The sequence below is a fragment of the Salvelinus alpinus genome, chromosome 4, assembly GCF_045679555.1.
Source record: "Salvelinus alpinus chromosome 4, SLU_Salpinus.1, whole genome shotgun sequence".
Classification (NCBI taxonomy): Eukaryota; Metazoa; Chordata; class Actinopteri; order Salmoniformes; family Salmonidae; genus Salvelinus; species Salvelinus alpinus.
In genome coordinates, this window is record NC_092089.1 from 85,988,427 (window position 1) to 86,010,487 (window position 22,061).

The 22,061-nt window shown below is 47.1% G+C and overlaps 1 protein-coding gene across 3 annotated transcripts in view; it reads left to right on the forward strand.

Moving 5' to 3' along the window:
• Positions 1 to 22,061, forward strand: part of LOC139574644 (protocadherin-1-like) — a 403,011-nt gene that overhangs the window by 12,333 nt on the left and 368,617 nt on the right. For all 3 annotated transcript variants that reach the window (XM_071399399.1, XM_071399402.1, XM_071399401.1), the window contains exons 2-3: positions 990 to 1,818; positions 3,686 to 5,872. In XM_071399399.1, coding sequence (XP_071255500.1) covers positions 994 to 1,818; positions 3,686 to 5,872 — 3,012 coding nt within the window. In that variant the 5' untranslated portion in view covers positions 990 to 993. The remainder of the gene's footprint in view (positions 1 to 989; positions 1,819 to 3,685; positions 5,873 to 22,061) is intronic.

The following is a 22,061-nucleotide window of genomic DNA, read 5'->3' on the forward strand; positions in this document are numbered from 1 at the left end:
ACACACACACACACACACACACACACACACACACACACACACAGGAACCTATATATACAAAGAGGAGGATGAGGAAGATGAGGAGGAAGAGAAGGCAAATCAATCTTGCTTTCTTTATTCAGCATGTTAGACCCTGCAGATCATCTGAGGAGAAGGATGGGGACTGGGGGGGTGATTAGAAGGCATCCTTTCAAAAACAAGGATGTGAAAAACTCCACAGATTAACCCCCGCAGACCTGTCTCCTTTCCCCGGTTGCAGCGAGCATGAGACTCTCCACACGCAGAGAACATATACAGTGAAGTGAATTAGAGCCAGGGGAGGACAGGGAAGTGGGGAAATGGGGATCAAAGCAATGTGCTGAAACAGAGAGGTAATTAATAAAGGAGGAAAGAGGTTAAGAATCAAAAGGAGAGTTGCTTTGTGTGTAAATTACCGTGTGTTCAATTAGGCCTTGATTGGGTTGCTTTTCGTTGTGATATCATCGGCGGTGAAAAACAAAACCCCTGGGATTTGGCACCACATATGATTTTCTAGTTGCTGCCTTTTAGTGGCATATTCAGTTTCAAAGTCCAAATTAGTGAGCTGTACGCAATGTTTGGTAGCCTTGGAATAGCTGAAGAACACCTAATGTTGTCAATGTCCAGAATTAGCAGGAGGAGGTAGGCAACAATGGCAGTGGAATCCTTATCCGTCCCCTTAGTCTACTGCTGCATATGTCATTGAAGTACCTGGCAGAGATACAAGGTTGAGTCCGTTTTATGGATTGGACATGGCTCGAACTCTCGCGAAACAGACGTCTCACTCAAGTAATTGTTTCAGACACATTAAGTGTCTCGTGCAAAAAAAATTGCAATAAATTGAAACGAGATCTGTCATAAATCCCGAAGAGTTACCCAAGTGTCTTTAAAAGTTGGCCGGACCTTTCTAGAAGATGAGTGAGGCCATTTCTAATCATGTTGGTTTGTCTTTGTCATTTTCTTTCTTGCAGACCGATGCTGTGCCAGTCAAGCGGAGTGATGGCGCTGAGGTGGGATGCCACGCTGGTGTTGGCCGCCGTGCTTCTGGTTCGCTGTGGTGCCGATCCCACTGACATTCTCTACCGGATGCTCGAGGAGCAGCCGCCCAACACGTTGATTGGCAGCCTGGCATCGGACGAGGGCCTGCCCGACTCAGGCCACCTGTACAAGCTGGAGGTGGGCACCCCTTTCCTGCGCGTGGACGGCAAGACGGGAGACATTTACACCACAGAGGTCCCCATCGACCGTGAGACACTGCGGGACTGCCGCAACCTGCTCGAGGGCGACAAGTGCTTCCTGGAGTTCGAGGTGTCTATCACGGACCTGAAGCAGGGCCAGGGACCGCGGCTGATCGAGGGTCGCATCGAGGTGCAGGACGTCAATGACAACACACCCCAGTTCACCTCGCCCATCCTCATGCTGTCCATCCCAGAGAACACACACATCGGGGCACTCTTCTCCATCCCCATGGCCAGCGACAAGGACTCGGGCCACAACGGCGTGGCCGAGTACTCGCTTAGCGCCGGGCCTGACGCCGACCAGCTCTTCAGCCTGCAGGTGGCCGAGGACACAGACGAGAAGCAGCCACAGCTCATCGTCATGGGCAACCTGGACCGCGAGCAGAAAGACTCGTACGATCTCAACATCCGTGTGGTGGACGGGGGCACACCACCGCGAGCCAGCAGCGCCCTGCTGAGGGTGACCGTCACCGACCAGAACGACAACGCACCCAAGTTTGAGAGGAGCCACTATGAGGCTGAGCTGGCTGAGAACAGCCCTGTGGGACACTCAGTCTTGCAGGTACTAAACACACAGAGATACCTACAGTACATACAGAGACTCTAAATACTTTACATTTCTTTTAATATTTTTTTAATTTTTTTTTACATTTGAGTCATTTAGCAGACACTTTTATCCAGAGTGACTTACAGTTAGATAGAGATACACTCATAGACTCAGTCACAAAGGTTATATCTCTCTCCCTCTCAGAGCATTTCACACATGAAAATAACTGCAGTTTCATGCTGTGGGGCCATTTGTTTCAGTCAAAAGCGCAATGAAGTAGATTCACTTAGAGTAACTAAGTGAATCTTTAAACTCAGACTTTGTGGTTCAGCTATTCAACTCCCCACACCATATTTATACTTCACAATTTATATCTGGTGAAGAGACAGTGAAAGGAACTGGTGAACTAGCTAACACTAAGATCCAAAGAGCCCTCAAACTCCACTTGACAAGCACCCTCATTACATTAGGCCCCCTATTTCCCATGGGGCCTGGGCACCGATACAAAACAACAGGGTTAAGGTTTAGGAAACGATGGAACCAAATCATTTTCTCCTCAGCAAATGGATTTTTCTTCCTCTTCCCACTGTCGCTTTAACCACCGGTTTTACAAAACACTAGTGAATTATTGACAGGTTCTGAGAATGGCATATTGGATTGCAGTGCGACACAGCCGATAAGGCGAGCCCTACAGTTGGCCGGGTTCCAGGAGCAGTTTGAGAGGAAGTGTCCATGCATAAAATGTGTATAAATACTGTTAATCTCTCAGTCAACAATTAGTCCATGCGTTCAAGATGTTTTCAAATAGTATTTTCTCCCTTCATGATCTTGCTAAGGGAGCAGTGGCAAATGAACGGCAATGAACGGCAAGGGTGGAAAAATAGTCTCATTTGACGACTTAAACAGGTCAGACGTGTCAATCAAGCATTTCTGCTTTCTCAAAGGAATTCTCCAAATGCCTGTTAAGTGAAATGCATTCTGGGGTTTCTGTGGAGGATGAAATGAAATGAGTCACATAGAGCATTAATACCAATAAACCCCATGGATAATCTGATGTCTGAGTCACATTAAGTCATGCATGGCTCGGTATTGGGAGGGCCGGGGCATTCTATTTGACTATCATATGGGGTAAGTGATACGGCGTTTTGCAAGGTGTGTTTAAGGATGAGTAATGTTAGAAAGATGACAGAAATGGATCTTGGTGTGTCAGGTGGTAAGGTGTCAAAGTGACACTGTAAGGTTGGGTCCGACAGTTTACCTCCATTCTAAATGATACCTCGCTCATTTTCCCAGTCCATTTACACCAGATCAACTCACAGACACCTCTATTTATACTGTGTAATCATGGGCCTATAATGGGATAAAATATATTAGGATCCTTATAACCAAACTCACTGAGTTGATATTGCCCCATGTGTAGATTACGGAGATGGCTTGTTTCCTAATGTATTAATGGAAGGCTGTTCTCAGAAGCTTATGGGAAGTTTCTTGTTTTGTCAAGGAGTACAGAGGCAGGGCCAAGTCAATCCGTTGCCACCAATCTCTGTCACTCTATCTCCTCCTATTGGCCCCTGTAGGAACAAGGGCCTTTTGATAATGGGAGGAACATTAACACTCTCAGTCATTTCCCCATTAGCTGCCAATGACCCATGTGACAATCACTAGATGTTTATGTGGGGCTGCGCATGCTTAGTTTTGATAGTCCATTATGCATGACACAGAGCATGAACTTGAGCTATGAGGAGAATCAAGGCTTTGATACAATCTAGGAGTGAATTTAGAGGCATTTACATAAATTACGGGGAATACAATTGTTTGGTGGTTTTGTAAACGGTAGGTTGCAGAAGCTAAAGGCTAATCTTTTATGTGTGTGTGTGTCCAGGTGAAAGCCAACGACGCTGACATGGGTACCAACGGGGAGATCGACTATAGCCTGCACCAGGCCTCCGATGCCGTCCAGAGGTTGCTACGCATTGACCGCTCCACAGGGATCATCTACGTCAAGGGGCTGGTGGACCGCGAGGAGGAGAGCTTCCTCAAGTTCTTTGTGGTGGCCAAGGACCGTGGCCCCAACTCCAAGAACTCCAAAGTCCTGGTGACCATCAACGTCAAGGACCAGAACGATAACGCACCCGCCATTGAGATCCGTGGCATCGGCCTGGTCACCCACCACGACGGCGTGGCCAACATCTCAGAGGACATGCCCATCGGCACGCCTGTAGCCCTGGTGCAGGTGTCGGATCGAGATGAAGGGGAGAATGCTGTGGTCACCTGTGTGGTGGCCGGGGACGTCCCCTTCCAGCTGCGGCCCGCCAGCGAGTCAGCCAACGACCGCAAGAGGAAATACTTCCTGCAGACCACGACCCTGCTAGACTACGAGCGCATCAAGGACTACAGGATTGAAATAGTAGCGGTGGACTCCGGTAACCCTGCACTGTCCAGCACAAACTCCCTGAAGGTGCAAGTCACCGACATGAATGACAATGCCCCTGTCTTCTCCCCCACCCTGTTTGAGGTGGACTTTGCAGAGGAGAATCAGCCAGGTGATAAGGTCCTGGATGTGGTGGCCACGGACGCGGACAGCGGGTCCAACGCAGAGCTGACCTACAGCATCATCATGGACTCGGCCACTAAGGGGCTCTTTGAGATCGACCCCAAAACGGGAGAGGTGCACGTGAGAAATACGCTGGACCGTGAGCACAGGGAGCAGTACGAGTTCCACGTGGCGGCGGCCGATAAGGGCTCGCCTAGCCTGAGGGGGACGGCCACGGTGGTGGTCAAGGTGCTGGACCGTAATGACAACGACCCCAAGTTCATGTTGAGCGGCTACAGCTTCTCCGTCTTGGAGAACATGCCTCCGCTCAGCCCTGTTGGCATGGTGACGGTCATCGACGCAGATAAGGGCGAGAACGCCAGGGTGCAACTCTCGGTGGAGCCCGACAATGGCAAGTTTGTCATCCAGAATGGAACAGGCACTATCCTCTCCAGCATATCCTTTGACCGTGAGAAGGAGAGCACATACACTTTCCGCCTCAAGGCTGTGGATGCCGGTGACCCTCCCAGGTCCTCCTACGTGGGTGTGACCATCAACGTCTTGGATGAGAACGATAACTCCCCCTATGTCACCAAGCCCTCCAACTCCTCTTACAAGTACCTCCCACCTCTCACGACCCCCGAGACACGCGTGGAAGTGGTGGAGGCCGAAGACATCGACACTGGACCCAACGCCGAGCTGGTCTTCAGCATTACTGGCGGGAACCCCTACGGACTGTTTCACATCTCGCCCAACAATGGGGAGATCACCCTGGCCCAGGAGTTCACCCGCAAGCACAACGGGCTCCACCGTCTGGTGGTGAAGGTGAGCGACAAAGGCAAGCCACCACGCCACACCACCGCCCTGGTCCACATCTTCGTCAACGAGACCATGGGCAACATCACCCTGATCGAGTCTCTGGTGGGTCACAGCCTCTACACTCCTCTGGACAGAGACATTGCCGGGGACCCCAACTACGCGCTGGCCCAGCGCAGCAACATCCTGTACGGCAGCCTAGCGGGCATCGCCGGGGTCATCCTGGTCATCGTGGTGGTGGTGGTGATCCGCCATCGCATGCAGAAGGACACCAAGAGCGGCTACCAGGCGGGCAAGAAGGAGAGCAAGGACCTGTACGCCCCCAAAGCAGGGCCCAAGAATGGCAAGGGCAAAAAGAGCAAGAAGGGCAAGGTGCCCAAGCCCACCAAGCCACTGGAGGAGGACGAAGAGGCCAGCCTCCAGAAGGGCCTCAACTTCAACCTCATAAACGATAGTGTCAATGACAGTCCCCGGATCCACCTGCCCCTCAACTACCCCCCGGGCAGCCCCGACCTGGGCAGACACTACCGCTCCAACTCCCCACTGCCCTCCATCCAGCTGCAGCCCCAGTCCCCCTCTGCCTCCAAGAAGCACCAAGCCGTTCAGGACCTGCCCGCCACCAACACCTTTGTGGGCACAGGTGACAACAACTCTACAGGCTCCGATCAATATTCGGATTACAGCTACAAGGCAAACCCGCCGAAATACAGCAACAAACAGGTAGGCGACTACTTCCCCACAGCAGTGTACAACAGGAACATTATGTGGACCGACGAGGTTTGGTAGAAATGGGACTGAATCACAGAGATTTGCTACCAAAGCTGCACTGATCACTCATTCTCTCACCGCGATCACGCCACTACCTTTCCCAAATCAGGGCAGGCTTGCCTTTTCATCTCTCATTTTTATTTTTATTTTTTGTTATGTTTATGTTTGTCATTTAAAAAAATCCTCACCTTAAAATGGACTCACTACACTTTCACGCTAAGAAGGAAATATTTAATTTTATCTCAACCTTTTGAGGGGGTTTAAATGAAGGAGCTTATGTTTTTTAAATGAAGGAGCTTATGTTTTTGTGTTGTTTTTATTTTACAGGAGGCATATCTTTGGTTGGGCACCTACACTGCCCCACACAGAGTCATTCCGTATATTTTAATGTGTTTAGAGAAATAATTTGGTTTTAAAGTCCCTCTTTATGGCAGGATTCTATTTCCTTTCACACTGAGTTTGTTCATTTGAGTGTGACAAAGTGCTGGTGAATTCCTCAGACATTTTTATTGTCTGTTGGCTACCAATGGAGAGTACAATCTTGGCCTAACTGCACTTTTTTAATGTTTTCACTTCAAAATAATTAAAACCTTTCACCAAAGGGTAGATAGCCAAGGGGAAAGAAGGGAGAGGGGGAAGGGAAGCAAAGAATACATATAAAAAAGAAAAGCACACTTAATGACAAGGGAAGGTCCTTTCAGACACCTTGTGTTATTTTGATGCCTGTCACTGCACATCCTGTCAGGCCATTGAAAAAGGACTCTTCATTTACTGGGGCTTAAGTCAATTGTTTGCACAGATTAATGGCAGGTAATTCCAGCCCCGCTCGCCTGTACACAGAGAGTGCCTTGCTTTATTTAACGTACATATGTGGGGTGGTTAAATTCATGCTCATAAGTAGTGTGGTATGGCACCTTTATGAGTAATGGACTTGAGGCCCCGGCAAGCTGTGAATAATGTCACATCCACTGTGAAATGAGAGGCTCTGAAAAGAAAGAACAGGAGACCGAGGTCGATTGCATTTTGCAGTAGTATCTGTTGGAGAGTATACCAAAAAAACAAGATTGCTTTGTTCGTATGGCCTCTTTAAAATGATTTGGAGACAATCGTATGATGTAGTAATATGCAAGTTGTACATATGTGAATAACAAACTATGTTTGCTGTTGTTGTATTTTTTGTTTTACTCATCATGTGTTTGTTCTGATTGCAACATGTCCTGTGTGTGATTTGTACTCAAATGGAGAACATTCATTTTCTGTGAGTAACTGAGCCACTCAGTTGTCCTTGTTAGTGATGCCTGCATTCACCAACAAAATTCTCTAACAATCAAATTACACACACAAACACACACACACACACACATTTGAATACAGGAGGTAGTACTGTTATTGTCATGCTTCAAGTGAGCGTCATAATGTTTGCTACACTAGAGTACCCAGGAGGCATTGCAGTTCAGTGTTCCATGTTGCTTGTGTTCAGCTGTGTTTAAAGCTGCAGTTATCCCCATTTTGACGAGACATTTTCATTTTGCTTCTGTTTTTGTTTTATCCATTTCTTTGTTTGTAAAAATATTGTACCCTGGGAGAAATTTTGTTCACGTTTTTTTTTACGACTAAATCCAATTTTATTTCAATAAAAACGTTGTTAAAATGGTGAAATCACACTCTCTGTGCATTCCATGGGCATTGGGCTTGAGCTAAAGTAAGATTTTGGGCCGGGCCAAATGGGGATTAAAACTACAAAATGGGAAATGAATGCTTAAGGTACAGTATTCCATTTTCATGATCATCTTTCTTTGTTGACAATCATTAACTTTCCCTCCAGCTAACACGCTTCATTAAGCCATGAGTTAAATGGGTTGGACTAACAGCGCCACAAGAACCAATGTTTTTACTTTAGACACTCACTCTCCAGTCCCAACATAGCACTAATTATGACTCCCCTCTCTCAGTTATCATTTTCACTTGAACGTTTCAGAGACAACAATCAAGTGAACATTTAGAAAGCCTTGACCTCACTCTAAATGCTAACTTAGCTCTTATATCTGCATGCCATTTATAATCCACTTTTTTGTTGCTAATCATTTTGTCTTTCTGTTTTAAAAAAACAAAACTTCTGACATTTCGAGAGCTTGGGACTATAAGGTTCTATCTGCATTTTTGTTTAAATGAAGTTATTGTCATAGCCTTCTTTTATAACATTTATAGTACTCTAAATACCCCCAATTTATGTTAAATTCAAAAGAATACAAGATAAAAATTGCTGACACCATTCAACCCAATGAGGGTTCGGGAACTTTAAAGCCAATTATCTCAGAATCATCTTTTTGTAGATAGAACCTTATAGTCATTCCCAAGCTCTCGATTTTCAGTCAAATGAAATCTCTATTCTCCAACTCTAATCCAATATGAAGTTTTCCTTCGATATGGAATGTATTTTAGAGGAAAGAGCTTATATTTCCACTCTGTCCTACCCACCCTCCCATCATTGAAATTCCTCCTGCATCAGTGCTGCCTAAACACCGTAGATTCTGCCCTCAGCTTGCGCAGTCGCCATGGAAACGGAATGACCGTTGTGTGTGTGTGTGTGCGTGCGCTGACTCACGGAGCTGTGCGACGCAGGTGGGGAGGCGCGGGGGGGGTCGTCGAAAGAGGGTATATCACCATTCTAGTACCCGGTGACAGTTCAGTTTTACATCGCACCTCGTCCATCCCCATGCCTGTCGTCACACTCTGTTTTTGTAATGTCAAATGAGTGTCTTGCCTATATATTTTTCTGAGAGAGACAGAGCTCTGCCTTAGGTCTGTGCTGTGTCCTCATACCCAGTCCTCTAAAGCTCACATCATTACATCTCCTGTAGTTGTCACACAGAGATAATCATCCCTTCTCCGTCACTCTTAACTACACAGTAGGACTGTAATAGCAGAATACTGTACCTTGTGTGTCTGAGTGTTCCCTCTGTGCTCTGCCCTTTGAGAGAGAATAAAGAGATGTGGATACTGCAGCCTTAAATCAGTGAGTGAGTGTGTGTGCGCTTGTGTGTGTGTGTGTGTGATGCATCCGGGGTGCTTTTTGTGTTTGTTTGTGTCTGCTGGTTTCCTGTTTTGGTGTAACAACATGGCTTATAGCCTGACCGATACATGAAATAGGTGTTCTTGTTCCTCAGAGTTGGATGGCTACAGAGATGCATTCGGACAACTACTAGTTGTGGTGACTGTTGCTTCTTGTCTCCTTTCCCTTCTTTGTTTTTGATGAAGATGGTGTGGTAGTGATGGTTTCCGAAGCATAATGGCATAATGTAAAGGCACAGAGAGAAAGAATGGAAGAAAGAGGGAATATTTCTCCTTTAGCCCGCCTCAGATGAGAACAATTGTTTCCCTCAAATTGGGTCTGAAGTGCCAAAACAATGGAGAAGACCAGGCATGTCTTCAGACTGAAATAAATCTTCCTCCCACCTAGTGGGCCTGAGAATGAGGGAATATTAATGCCCTCTCTCTCTGTCCCTCCCTACATCCATCTCTACCCCCCTCCCCTCACTGATCACAGGAGGTTGGTGACACTTTAATTGGGGAGGACGGACTCGTGGTAATGGCTGGAGTGGAATTAGTGGAATGGTATCAAATATATCAAACACATGGTTTGATGTCATTCCATTCACTCTGTTCCAGCCATTATTATGAGCCGTCCTCCCCTCAGCAGCCTCCTCTGCCACCGATTCACTGTTGTCCATTAACCTACCTCTGCCTTTCATGGCAGTCGTTTCTGACTTTCCCCGACTCTCAATCACTCTTTCTCTCACTCGCTCACTCACTTCATCTCTCTCTCGCTCTGTCTATCTCCCCCTCTGCCGCAGTGGTCAGGGCGCCACGGGCGAAAAGAGGACAGTGTCACTCTATTCTTCTAAGAAGCAAGTCAATTATGCAAATGAGGCCCATGGCAGATGAAATGACAAGGCCTTGTGTAATGACCAGAGAGAGTTGTTATTGCCATCTGTCTCTGACCTGAGTACCAGCCTCCCCATTGGTCGGGTTAGTCAATGTTTCACTCCCGTTTTCATAAATACCTCAATGAATGCCCATCTTTAGGTATTCTTCAACTCAAAGAGACTTTGAGTGACATTCGACGGTGACTCACACAGACACACAGACACAACAGACACAACAACACAACAGACCTGTAGGTGTAGATGGATAGGAACAAATCAAGCCAGGGGCAAATTGGCCATCGTAAAAGTTTCAGGAATAACAAAACCACCCAATATTTGAATTATGCATGAGCCGTCGTCGACAATGTCAGGCTAATTAAAATAAAAAGCACCTAATTTTAACAAGCAGAATCCCGGTAATGGAGTCTTTTATTGTTGGCTGTTTTTTTTTTCTCTGCGTTGGTCTCTTCTAACTTGGCATGACACTCTGATGAGATGAGAATCATTAGTCTCACAGCGCTCCGCACCTTTGTGAGCCCCCAGGCTGATAACATCTTTTGTCTGCATTTCACGGGAGAAAATGACATACATTTTAGTACCGCCGTGGCAAAAGTGCATCGGCTCTTTGTGCCTGGTAGTTTTTCATCTGCAATCAGAGGGGATCCTGGAGCAGCTTTTTTATCGCTGGCACTGCCAGGGATACCCGTGCCCATACACTGCCAGGGATACCCGTGCCCATACACTGCCAGGGATACCCGTGCCCATACACTGCCAGGGATACCCGTGCCCATACACTGCCAGGGATACCCGTGCCCATACACTGCCAGGGATACCCGTGCCCATACACTGCCAGGGATACCCGTGCCCATACACTGCCAGGGATACCCGTGCCCATACACTGCCAGGGATACCCGTGCCCATACACTGCCAGGGATACCCGTGCCAATACATTTGGATGGTTTAGGTGGCTCCTTCCTCACCAATCAATTATAGTTAATCTGAAGGAGTATTTGATAAATTATAGTTAATCTGAAGGAGTGTTTTATAAATTATAGTTAATATGAAGGAGTGTTTTATAAATTATAGTTAATATGAAGGAGTGTTTTATAAATTATAGTTAATCTGAAGGAGTGTTTTATAAATTATAGTTAATCTGAAGGAGTGTTTTATAAATTATAGTTAATCTGAAGGAGTATTTGATAAATTATAGTTAATCTGAAGGAGTATTTGATAAATTATAGTTAATCTGAAGGAGTGTTTGATAAATTATAGTTAATATGAAGGAGTATTTGATAAATTATAGTTAATCTGAAGGAGTGTTTTATAAATTATAGTTAATCTGAAGGAGTGTTTTATAAATTATAGTTAATCTGAAGGAGTGTTTTATAAATTATAGTTAATCTGAAGGAGTGTTTTATAAATTATAGTTAATCTGAAGGAGTATTTGATAAATTATAGTTAATCTGAAGGAGTATTTGATACATTATAGTTAATCTGAAGGAGTGTTTGATAAATTATAGTTAATATGAAGGAGTATTTGATAAATTATAGTTAATCTGAAGGAGTGTTTTATAAATTATAGTTAATCTGAAGGAGTGTTTTATAAATTATAGTTAATCTGAAGGAGTGTTTTATAAATTATAGTTAATCTGAAGGAGTGTTTTATAAATTATAGTTAATCTGAAGGAGTGTTTTATAAATTATAGTTAATCTGAAGGAGTGTTTTATAAATTATAGTTAATCTGAAGGAGTGTTTTATAAATTATAGTTAATCTGAAGGAGTGTTTTATAAATTATAGTTAATCTGAAGGAGTGTTTTATAAATTATAGTTAATCTGAAGGAGTGTTTTATAAATTATAGTTAATCTGAAGGAGTGTTTTATAAATTATATGTAAAGGTTTTCTTCCTGGGGTGAAGGAGAGGACCAAAATGCAGCGTAGCCAGTGCTCAACATGTTTAATTATAAGAACAAGTGAACACTACAAACAACTTACAAAATAACAAACGTGCAAAACCGATACAGACCTATCTGGTGCAGAACACAAACACAGAGACAGGTAACAACCACCCACAACGAACACAGTGAAACAACCTACCTAAATATGACTCTTAATTAGAGGAACGCAAAACACCTGCCTCTAATTAAGAGCCATACCAGGCAACCCTAAACCAACATAGAAACACACAACATAGAATGCCCACCCAAAACTCACGCCCTGACCATCACACACATACAAAACAACAGAAAACAGGTCAGGAACGTGACAGAACCCCCCCCTCAAGGTGCGAACGCCGGGCGCACCAGCACAAAGTCCAGGGGAGGGTCTGGGTGGGCATCTGACCACGGTGGTGGCTCAGGCTCCGGACGCTGTCCCCACACCACCATAGTCACTCCCCGCTTCTGTATCCCCCTCCCAATGACCACCCTCCAACTAAAACCACCTAAATGAAGGGGCAGCACCGGGATAAGGGGCAGCACCGGGATAAGGGGCAGCACCGGGATAAGGGGCAGCACCGGGATAAGGGGCAGCACCGGGATAAGGGGCGGCAGGTCCTGGCTGAGGAACTCTGGCAGGTCCTGGCTGAGGGACTCTGGCAGGTCCTGGCTGAGGGACTCTGGCAGGTCCTGGCTGAGGGACTCTGGCAGGTCCTGGCTGAGGGACTCTGGCAGGTCCGGGCTGAGGGACTCTGGCAGGTCCGGGCTGAGGGACTCTGGCAGGTCCGGGCTGAGGGACTCTGGCAGGTCCGGGCTGAGGGACTCTGGCAGGTCCGGGCTGAGGGACTCTGGCAGGTCCGGGCTGAGGGACTCTGGCAGGTCCGGGCTGAGGGAAGGCTCTGGCTGATCCGGTCTGGCGGAAGGCTCTGGCTGATCCGGTCTGGCGGAAGGCTCTGGCTGATCCGGTCTGGCGGAAGGCTCTGGCTGATCCGGTCTGGCGGAAGGCTCTGGCTGATCCGGTCTGGCGGAAGGCTCTGGCTGATCCGGTCTGGCGGAAGGCTCTGGCTGATCCGGTCTGGCGGAAGGCTCTGGCTGATCCGGTCTGGCGGAAGGCTCTGGCTGATCCGGTCTGGCGGACGGCTCTAGCGGCTCCTGTCTGGCGGACGGCTCTAGCGGCTCCTGTCTGGCGGACGGCTCTGTAGGCTCATGGCAGACGGGCGGCTTTGCAGGCTCATGGCAGACGGGCGGCTTTGCAGGCTCATGGCAGACGGACAGTTCAGACGGCGTAGGGCAGACGGGCAGTTCAGACGCCGCTGGGCAGACGGGCAGTTCAGGCGCCGCTGGGCAGACGGGCAGTTCAGGCGCCGCTGGGCAGACGGGCAGTTCAGGCGCCGCTGGGCAGACGGGCAGTTCAGGCGCCGCTGGGCAGACGGGCAGTTCAGGCGCCGCTGGGCAGACGGCAGACTCTGGCCGGCTGAGACGCACTGTAGGCCTGGTGCGTGGTACCGGAACTGGAGGTACCGGGCTGAGGGCACGCACCTCAGGGCGAGTGCGGGGAGAAGGAACAGTGCGTACAGGGCTCTGGAGACGCACAGGAGGCTTGGTGCGTGGTGCCGGAACTGGAGGCACTGGGCTGGAGACACGCACCATAGGGAGAGTGCGTGGAGGAGGAACAGGGCTCTGGAGATGCACTGGAAGCCTGGTGCGTGGTGTAGGCACTGGTGGTACTGAGCTGGGGTGGGAAGGTGGCGCCGGATATACCGGACCGTGAAGGAGGACACGTGCTCTTGAGCACCGAGCCTCCCCAACCTTACCAGGTTGAATGGTCCCCGTAGCCCTGCCAGTGCGGCGAGGTGGAATAGCCCGCACTGGGCTATGCAGGCGAACCGGGGACACCACCTGTAAGGCTGGTGCCATGTACGCCGGCCCGAGGAGACGTACTGGAGACCAGATACGTTGGGCCGGCTTCATGGCACTCGGCTCGATGCCCAACCTAGCCCTCCCAGTGCGGCAAGGTGGAATAGCCCGCACTGGGCTAAGCACGCGTACTGGGGACACCGTGCGCTTTACCGCATAACACGGTGTCTGACCAGTACGACGCTCTCTCACTCCACGGCAAGCCCGGGGAGTTGGCTCAGGTATCCAACCCGGCTTCGCCACACTCCCCTTTAGCCTCCCCCCCAAGACATTTTTGGGTGAGCCTCTCGGGCTTCCAGCCTCTCTTACGTGCTGCCTCCTCAATCCACCGCTCCTGGGCTGTGGCTGCCTCCTTCACCTCCCGAGAGCGGCGATTCTCTCCAACCCTTCCCCAGGGTCCTTTTCCGTCCATGATCTCCCAAGACCATTCCTCCTGTGTCCAGTAGTCCTGTGTACTGGGCCGCTGCTGCTCCCCGTTGCTACGCTGCTTGGTCCTGGTTTGGTGGGTGGTTCTGTAAAGGTTTTCTTCCTGGGGTGAAGGAGAGGACCAAAATGCAGCGTAGCCAGTGCTCAACATGTTTAATTATAAGAACAAGTGAACACTACAAACAACTTACAAAATAACAAACGTGCAAAACCGATACAGACCTATCTGGTGCAGAACACAAACACAGAGACAGGTAACAACCACCCACAACGAACACAGTGAAACAACCTACCTAAATATGACTCTTAATTAGAGGAACGCAAAACACCTGCCTCTAATTAAGAGCCATACCAGGCAACCCTAAACCAACATAGAAACACACAACATAGAATGCCCACCCAAAACTCACGCCCTGACCATCACACACATACAAAACAACAGAAAACAGGTCAGGAACGTGACATTATAGTTAATCTGAAGGAGTGTTTTATAAATTATAGTTAATCTGAAGGAGTGTTTTATAAATTATAGTTAATCTGAAGAAGTATTTTATAAATGACAGTTAATCCGAATAAGTATTTTATAAATGATAGTTGATCTGAAGAGTGTTTTATAAATTATAGTTAATCTGAAGGAGTATTCTATGAATGATAGTTCATCTGAAGAAGAGTTTTATAATTGATAGTTAATCTGAAGGAGTATTTTCATCCTAACTGATCCTGTATAGTATGCTCCAAGATAGACAGGCAGTCCTTTACATCCTTCCTTACTCTTTTGTACTGCAGAATTACACACATGTCCAGTACTGCACAGTTACACACAAATTCAAATCAAATTTTATTTGTGACATGCACCGAATACAACACCAACACCGAATTCACCTTACCGTGAAATGCTTACTTACAAGCCCTTAACCAACAATTTAGTAAAAAAAAAAAAAAGACTTGTGAAAATATTTACTATGTAAACTAAAGTAAAAAAACAAACAAATGAGTTACAATAAAATAACAATAACAAGGCTATATTTAAGGGGGTAGCTGTGCCGACTCAATGTGTGGGGGAGTAATAGAGATATGTCCAGTAGTTAAGATGTCTTACCTCTGACAGTTTTTGTTATCTTATAACAGAGATGCAGACATAACGAGTGTCTCAAGTCTTTAGGTGTGAAAGTTTTGATGTGTGAAATTCTTAAGGTGTGAAGGTCTTGAAGTGTGAAGGTCTTGAGGTGTGAAAATGGAGGAATGCAGACCTATCTCTATTACTCTGGCTCTGTAGCTCCAGGACTGGGCTGAAACATGTAAGGGGGATTAGTTGGTGACAGGGAAACAGGGAATGGCTGTCTTGTCACACACAAAGGAGCTGTTGAGTCTCTTTCCCCTTGTTTTGTAGTATGTGAATTCCTCCGAGCAAGCATCACTCAGCGGAAGATAATCAATTCAGCCCCCTTTGTGTGTGTGTGTGTGTGTGTGTGTGTGTGTGTGTGTGTGTGTGTGTGTGTGTGTGTGTGTGTGTGTGTGTGTGTGTGTGTGTGTGTGTGTGTGTGTGTGTGTGTGTGTGTGTGTTTGGGTCTGTGTGAGTGTGTTTGGGTCTGTGTGAGTGTGTGGGTCAGTGTGTACATGCATGCGTGAGTGCGCTCCTGTGTGTATGTGTGTCTATGTGTACATATGTGTGCTTCTGTATGTCTATGCATCATGCGTGTGTATGTATGCGTGTGTTCATGTGTGTGTGCGTCCTGTGCATAGCCACGTTTGCCAGCACATCCCCCCATTGCCTGGGGCTAGACTGTAGAGCGACAAGGCAGGTGAACCGATAAGACAAAGGCTCCCTCAGTGTCTCTCAGTAAAGAGGGTCTCTTGTCCCTTACCAGGGCCTCATTTGCCCTTTGACCTCTTAACAAACAGCAGTATAGGGAGGTCAAGATTATTATTTCACCTTTACTTAACTTGGCTGCGTATGGTCGACTGTCAACAGCTCACAATAGCTGTCTCATCATCTGTTAGGATAGCGCGGTGATTGGTGATAGAGGCTAACAGTCAAAGTCCTTAGTTTTAGTACTAACTACTAGGCTACAGTCAATAGCTGTGTTATCTACTTCCACAGCGTCAGATGAACTCGTGGATATCATTTTTATGTCTCTGGAACCAGTATGAAGGAAGTTGGTCGTAGTTTCATGAGTAAATGCTAACTAGTGTTAGCACAATGACTGGAAGTCTATGGTATCTACTAGCACGCTATCAATTACCATATTCTTCCAGTCATTGCGCTAACGCTCGTTAGCAGTTACACTAATGCTAGGTAGCAACTTCCTTCAAACTGCTCGTTAAGGCATAACAATTGTATCCATGAGTTCATTTTACCTTGTGGATTAGCCAAAATCCTGAACTATTCCTTTACCTGCCATGTAAAAAATAATGGCATTCCTCCATTTGAAAGGGTGTCAGTCAAACATAGGTATGTTAATTAAGTATCTTAGGTAGTTTGAATAAATATCTTAGGTTATTTGTACAGGCATATTAGTTGTCTTAGGACCACTGAGCCCCCTGCAGAAAAAATATGCATGCTCACTTGGGAGATGGGAGGTGTGTGTGGTACTGCTAACAAGTCTTTCACCTGACATGATCTACTAGCACTATGCCTGTGTGACACATCCCGCTCTCTCTCTCTCCCTCGCGTCACTCCTACGACTGTCACTTCCTTTCCATCCAGTCGGCGTGGCAACCTCCCCTGTCGATACGGCACTGGTCACCGCGCCGCTCTTTGGAGACTGTACACACTCACACACTCCCCAGAGGGCCTTCACTCACACAGTACAGTGTCAGCTAGCATCTGCCCCCCCCCCCCCCCCCCCCACTATCCCATTCCTCTCCTTTCACCCTCCATCTCGCACCCCCCCCCCCCCCCCTCTCTCTATCTCTCCCTCCAAATGCCCGTCTGGTGATTTCAGCTGCCTTTTCCAGGGGCCTGACAGCAGGGAAATAAACACGCGTACATATTCACCCACGGGGGCCCTAGCAAAGAGCCTTGAATGATCATCATAATAATCGTAAAAATTAACAAGGATTTCAATAAACCCTGGCTACTGTATTCTACCATGTTTCCACCCTCCACTTAACACGGAGGAGCCAAAAGACACTGTCACCGCTGCGGCGAAAACGTGACGCACAGGGAGACAAAAAAAAAACGTGATAATTCTTATGTAAATGAGGGTGGTTTCTGTTGAGTTTAGGGCATATTTATTGTGTGAATGTGAAGAGACAGATTGGGAGAACTTTTGTTAAGTCTAGCTGCACAGTCACCTAGTCAGGACTCCTTTGTCATATTCTAGCCTTCATTTATTATTTATTTACTTAAGATTATTATTTCTTGTCTTTTCTCAGGGTTGGCAAGGTATCAGCAGCACACACACACACACACACACACACACACACACACACACACACACACACACACACACACACACACACACACACACACACACACACACACGCACACACACACGCGCACACACGCACACACACACACACACTCACACACGCACATGCACACACACAGACACACACACACACACACACACACACACACACAATCTGACACACTGATATGAACACAATCTTCATGTGTCACTACATATGTCACTGTGGTGAGTACACACACATGCTGACATACAGACACACACATGTTCATACACACTTGATTACTCTCGCTTGCTTCTAGACATAGCTACCATCCAAGGACATACTGTGACACAGGCTATTGGTATATATAGAAGTCAACTGACTGTACAGTACTGTACGGTAGGCTATCAACACAGAAGACACTAAACTAGTGCTGGCAGATGTCATCTGTGGCATTCTGTTTACATGGACTTGTGGACAAGAGGGAAGGGAGGGGAGAGCACAGCAGAAGACATCTCGGCATGCATGTGCGTGTGTGTGCGTGTGTGTGAGTGTGCGTGTGTGTGTGTGTGTGCGTGTGCGTGTGTGTGTGTGTGAGCGTGTGTGTGTGCGTGTGTGTGTGCGTGTGTGTGAGTGCGTGGAGAGGAGATGTAATCAACAGTGAAGGAACGGGCCCAGAGCAGATGTTAACTAACGGACGCCCCCCCCCCCCCCCCCCCCCCCCCCCCTCCTATTCACCCCCCCCCCCCCTCCCTGGTGCCAGTCAGGAGGAGAGCAGATTGAGCAGAAATAAATCAAGAGAAACACAAGGCGGCGGCGCATAATGAGGAGGAGGAGAGGACAGGAAGAGACCCATCTCTCCTTCACTACATCCATCCACGTCCACCTTCTCTAGAATACTGTGACTAGCAACGCTGGTGTCTGCATATGATCTTTGACCCCTGATAGCAGTGGCCCCTGTGGGGTTTGCTCGTGGCGCGTGTGTGTGTGACCCCAGGCAGACGAGACAGGGTTGGTAGCAGGTGGCAGAGCTCCGGAGAGGTGCATGCTCGCTGCCCTGCCCTGCAGTGAACACGTCTGTGGTTGAGATCTTACACACATAAACACACACACTGTAGTGCATATTAACAGCAGGGTTTGTGTGTGCGTGCTTATATGTCCAATATGGCTTAGGAAGACAAATGCATGTAGCAGCAGTTTGTTTGTGTGAGCTTGGTTGTGTGTGTGTGTATGAATGTATATTTGTTTACTTGTGTAACAGATTAGTACAAAAAATCAAGCACAAGCTGCTTCCCCATCCTCCTTCTCCTCCTTCCCCTTCTTCTCCTTCTCCTCCTTCTCATCTCTCCTCATCTTCTCATCTCTCCTTCTCCTCCTTCCCCTCCTTCTCCTCCTTTTCATCTTTCCTCATCTTCTCCTCTCTCCTCCTCATTTTCCTTCTCGTCCTTCCCCTCCTTCTCCTCCTTCTCATCTCTCCTCATCTTCTCCTCTCTCCTTCTCCTCCTTCTCCTTCTCGCCCTTCCCCTCCTCCTCCTTCTCATCTCTCCTCATCTTCTCCTCTCTCCTTCCCCTCCTCATCTCTCCTCATCTTTTCCTCTCTCCTTCCCCTCCTTCTCCCTCTTCTCATCTCACCTCATCTTCTCTTCTCCTCTACCCTTCTCCTCCTTCTCTATCTCCTCCTTTTCATCCTCTTCCTCATTCTCCTCCCACTCCTCCTCCTCCTTTGCCCTCCACAAACAGTGTATTATTTTTCTATTGCTCTGTGCTTACATATACACTCGCTCACAACATTTTGTTCCTGTGTATTTGTGTGTGTGTGTGTCTGTGTGTCTGTGTGTCTGTGTGTGTTGAAACGGGGACTCAGTTTATGTCCCCTTAGGCGTGATTCCGTTCCACTTCACTTCCATCGCCGGAGCAGGTGGCAAAACCACACAAAGCAGCTTAGTGACGCCATTCACTTCAATTGGAAAGCCTAAGAAGAAGAGAACACATACCTACATCCTCTCTCTCTCGTTCTGGCTGTGTCTCAAACACACACTTTGTCTCTCTCTTCTCTCTCTCCTTCTCTTACACGTACACACGCTTGCTTGCAAACCAGACAAACACAATCCCTAGCCCTGGCTCAGCCCTCCACTGCCTGGGGCTAAGAGGGGAGCTGAATGTCAGCTTGTTTTGTCTCCCCCACCGCCTCCCACCAGCCTCCATCTGACATGTACACCCATCAACCCCTGTTTAGCGGCACCACATGGTACCATGCCATGTATCGTCCACTCACCTCAATCCAGCAGTCAAACTGGTTGCTCATTACACTAACAGGTCATTTTTTGAATACTGGAAAACTGATGAGATTGCAACTAAAATGTTACACATTTCTCTCACTAGAAAAAATACTTATGTACCTGGTTGTAACAGAGACCATTCGTTGTAATCTGATTAAATGACCAGAAAATCAGTTTACAACCAGACAATGACAATTAATGCCACATTGTGTGTGTGTGTGTGTGTGTGTATACATGTGTGTGCCAGGTTGGTACATGCCAACTGCTGATTGGCGTGAAGGGACTTGTGTATCCCGTGTCGTGGGTTATTATTCTGGTGAGGCGGTGGGAATTGGCCTTGTGTCTGTTCACCATGGGGGGCAGTGTATCTTTGAGAGCGAGTGTGTGATTGCAGACAACAGGGGGTGGAAGATAGTCGAAGAAAGTGGGGCTGTTTATGATAGCTGAAGTAGGACTGTGTATGATAGTTGAAGTGGGGCTGTGTATGATAGTTGAAGTGGGACTGTGTATGATAGTTGAAGTGGGACTGTGTATGATAGTTGAAGTGGGACTGTGTATGATAGTTGAAGTGGGACTGTGTATGATAGTTGAAGTGGGACTGTGTTTGATAGTTGAAGTGGGACTGTGTATGATAGTTGAAGTGGGACTGTGTATGATAGTTGAAGTGGGACTGTGTATGATAGTTGAAGTGGGACTGTGTATGATAGTTGAAGTGGGACTGTGTATGATAGTTGAAGTGGGACTGTGTATGATAGTTGAAGTGGGACTGTGTATGATAGTTGAAGTGGGACTGTGTATGATTGTTGAAGTGGGACTGTGTATGATAGTTGAAGTGGGACTGTGTATGATAGTTGAAGTGGGACTGTGTATGATAGTTGAAGTGGGACTGTGTATGATAGTTGAAGTGGGACTGTTTATGATAGTTGAAGTGGGACTGTGTATGATAGTTGAAGGAAGTGTGACTGTTTATGATAGTTGAAGTGGGACTGTGTATGATAGTTGAAGTGGGACTGTGTATGATAGTTGAAGTGGGACTGTGTATGATAGTTGAAGTGGGACTGTGTATGATAGTTGAAGTGGGACTGTGTTTGATAGTTGAAGTGGGACTGTGTTTGATAGTTGAAGTGGGACTGTGTATGATAGTTGAAGTGGGACTGTGTATGATAGTTGAAGTGGGACTGTGTATGATAGTTGAAGTGGGACTGTGTATGATTGTTGAAGTGGGACTGTGTATGATAGTTGAAGTGGGACTGTGTTTGATAGTTGAAGTGGGACTGTGTATGATAGTTGAAGTGGGACTGTGTATGATAGTTGAAGTGGGACTGTGTATGATAGTTGAAGTGGGACTGTGTATGATAGTTGAAGTGGGACTGTGTATGATAGTTGAAGTGGGACTGTGTATGATAGTTGAAGTGGGGCTGTGTATGATAGATGAAGTGGGACTGTGTATGATAGTTGTGTTTCTAGTTCCAACAGTGCAGTAAAATCTAACAAGTAATATCTAACAATTTCACAACAATACACACAATACTCACAAATCTAAGTAAAGGAATGGAATTAGCAATATATAAATATTTGGATGAGCAATGACAGAGCGACATAGGCTAAGATACAGTATAATAGGATAGAATAGAATACAATATATGTGTACACGTTATTAAAGTGACTAGTGTTCCATTATTAAAGTGACCAGTGATTTCAGGTGTATGTATATCGGGCAGCAGCCTCTAGTATGCTAGTGATGACTATTTAACGGTCTCATGCACTTGAGATATAAGCTGTTTTTCAGTCTCTCGGTCCCAGCTTTGATGCACCTGTACTGACCTCGCCTTCTGGATGATAGCGGGGTGAACATGCAGTTGCTCTGGTGTTTGTTGTCCATGATAATATTTTTAGCCTTCCTGTGACATTGGGGTGCTGTAGGTGTCCTGGAGGGCAGGTAGTATGCCACCGGTGATGCGTTGGACAGACCGCACCATCCTCTGGAGAGCCCTGCGGTTGCGGGCGGTGCTGTTGCCGTACCAGGCGATGATACAGCCAGACAGGATGCTCCCAATTGTGCATCTGTAAAAGTTTGTGAGGGTTTTAGGTCCCACACCAAATTTCTTCAGCCCTCTGAGGTTGAAGAGGCGCTGTTGCGCCTTCTTCACCACACTGTTTGTGTGGGTGGACCATTTCAGTTTGTCAGTGATGTGTACGCCGAGGAACTTGAAGCAACTGTCCCAGTTTCCACTTCTCCTACTCCACTGTTCAACAGAAT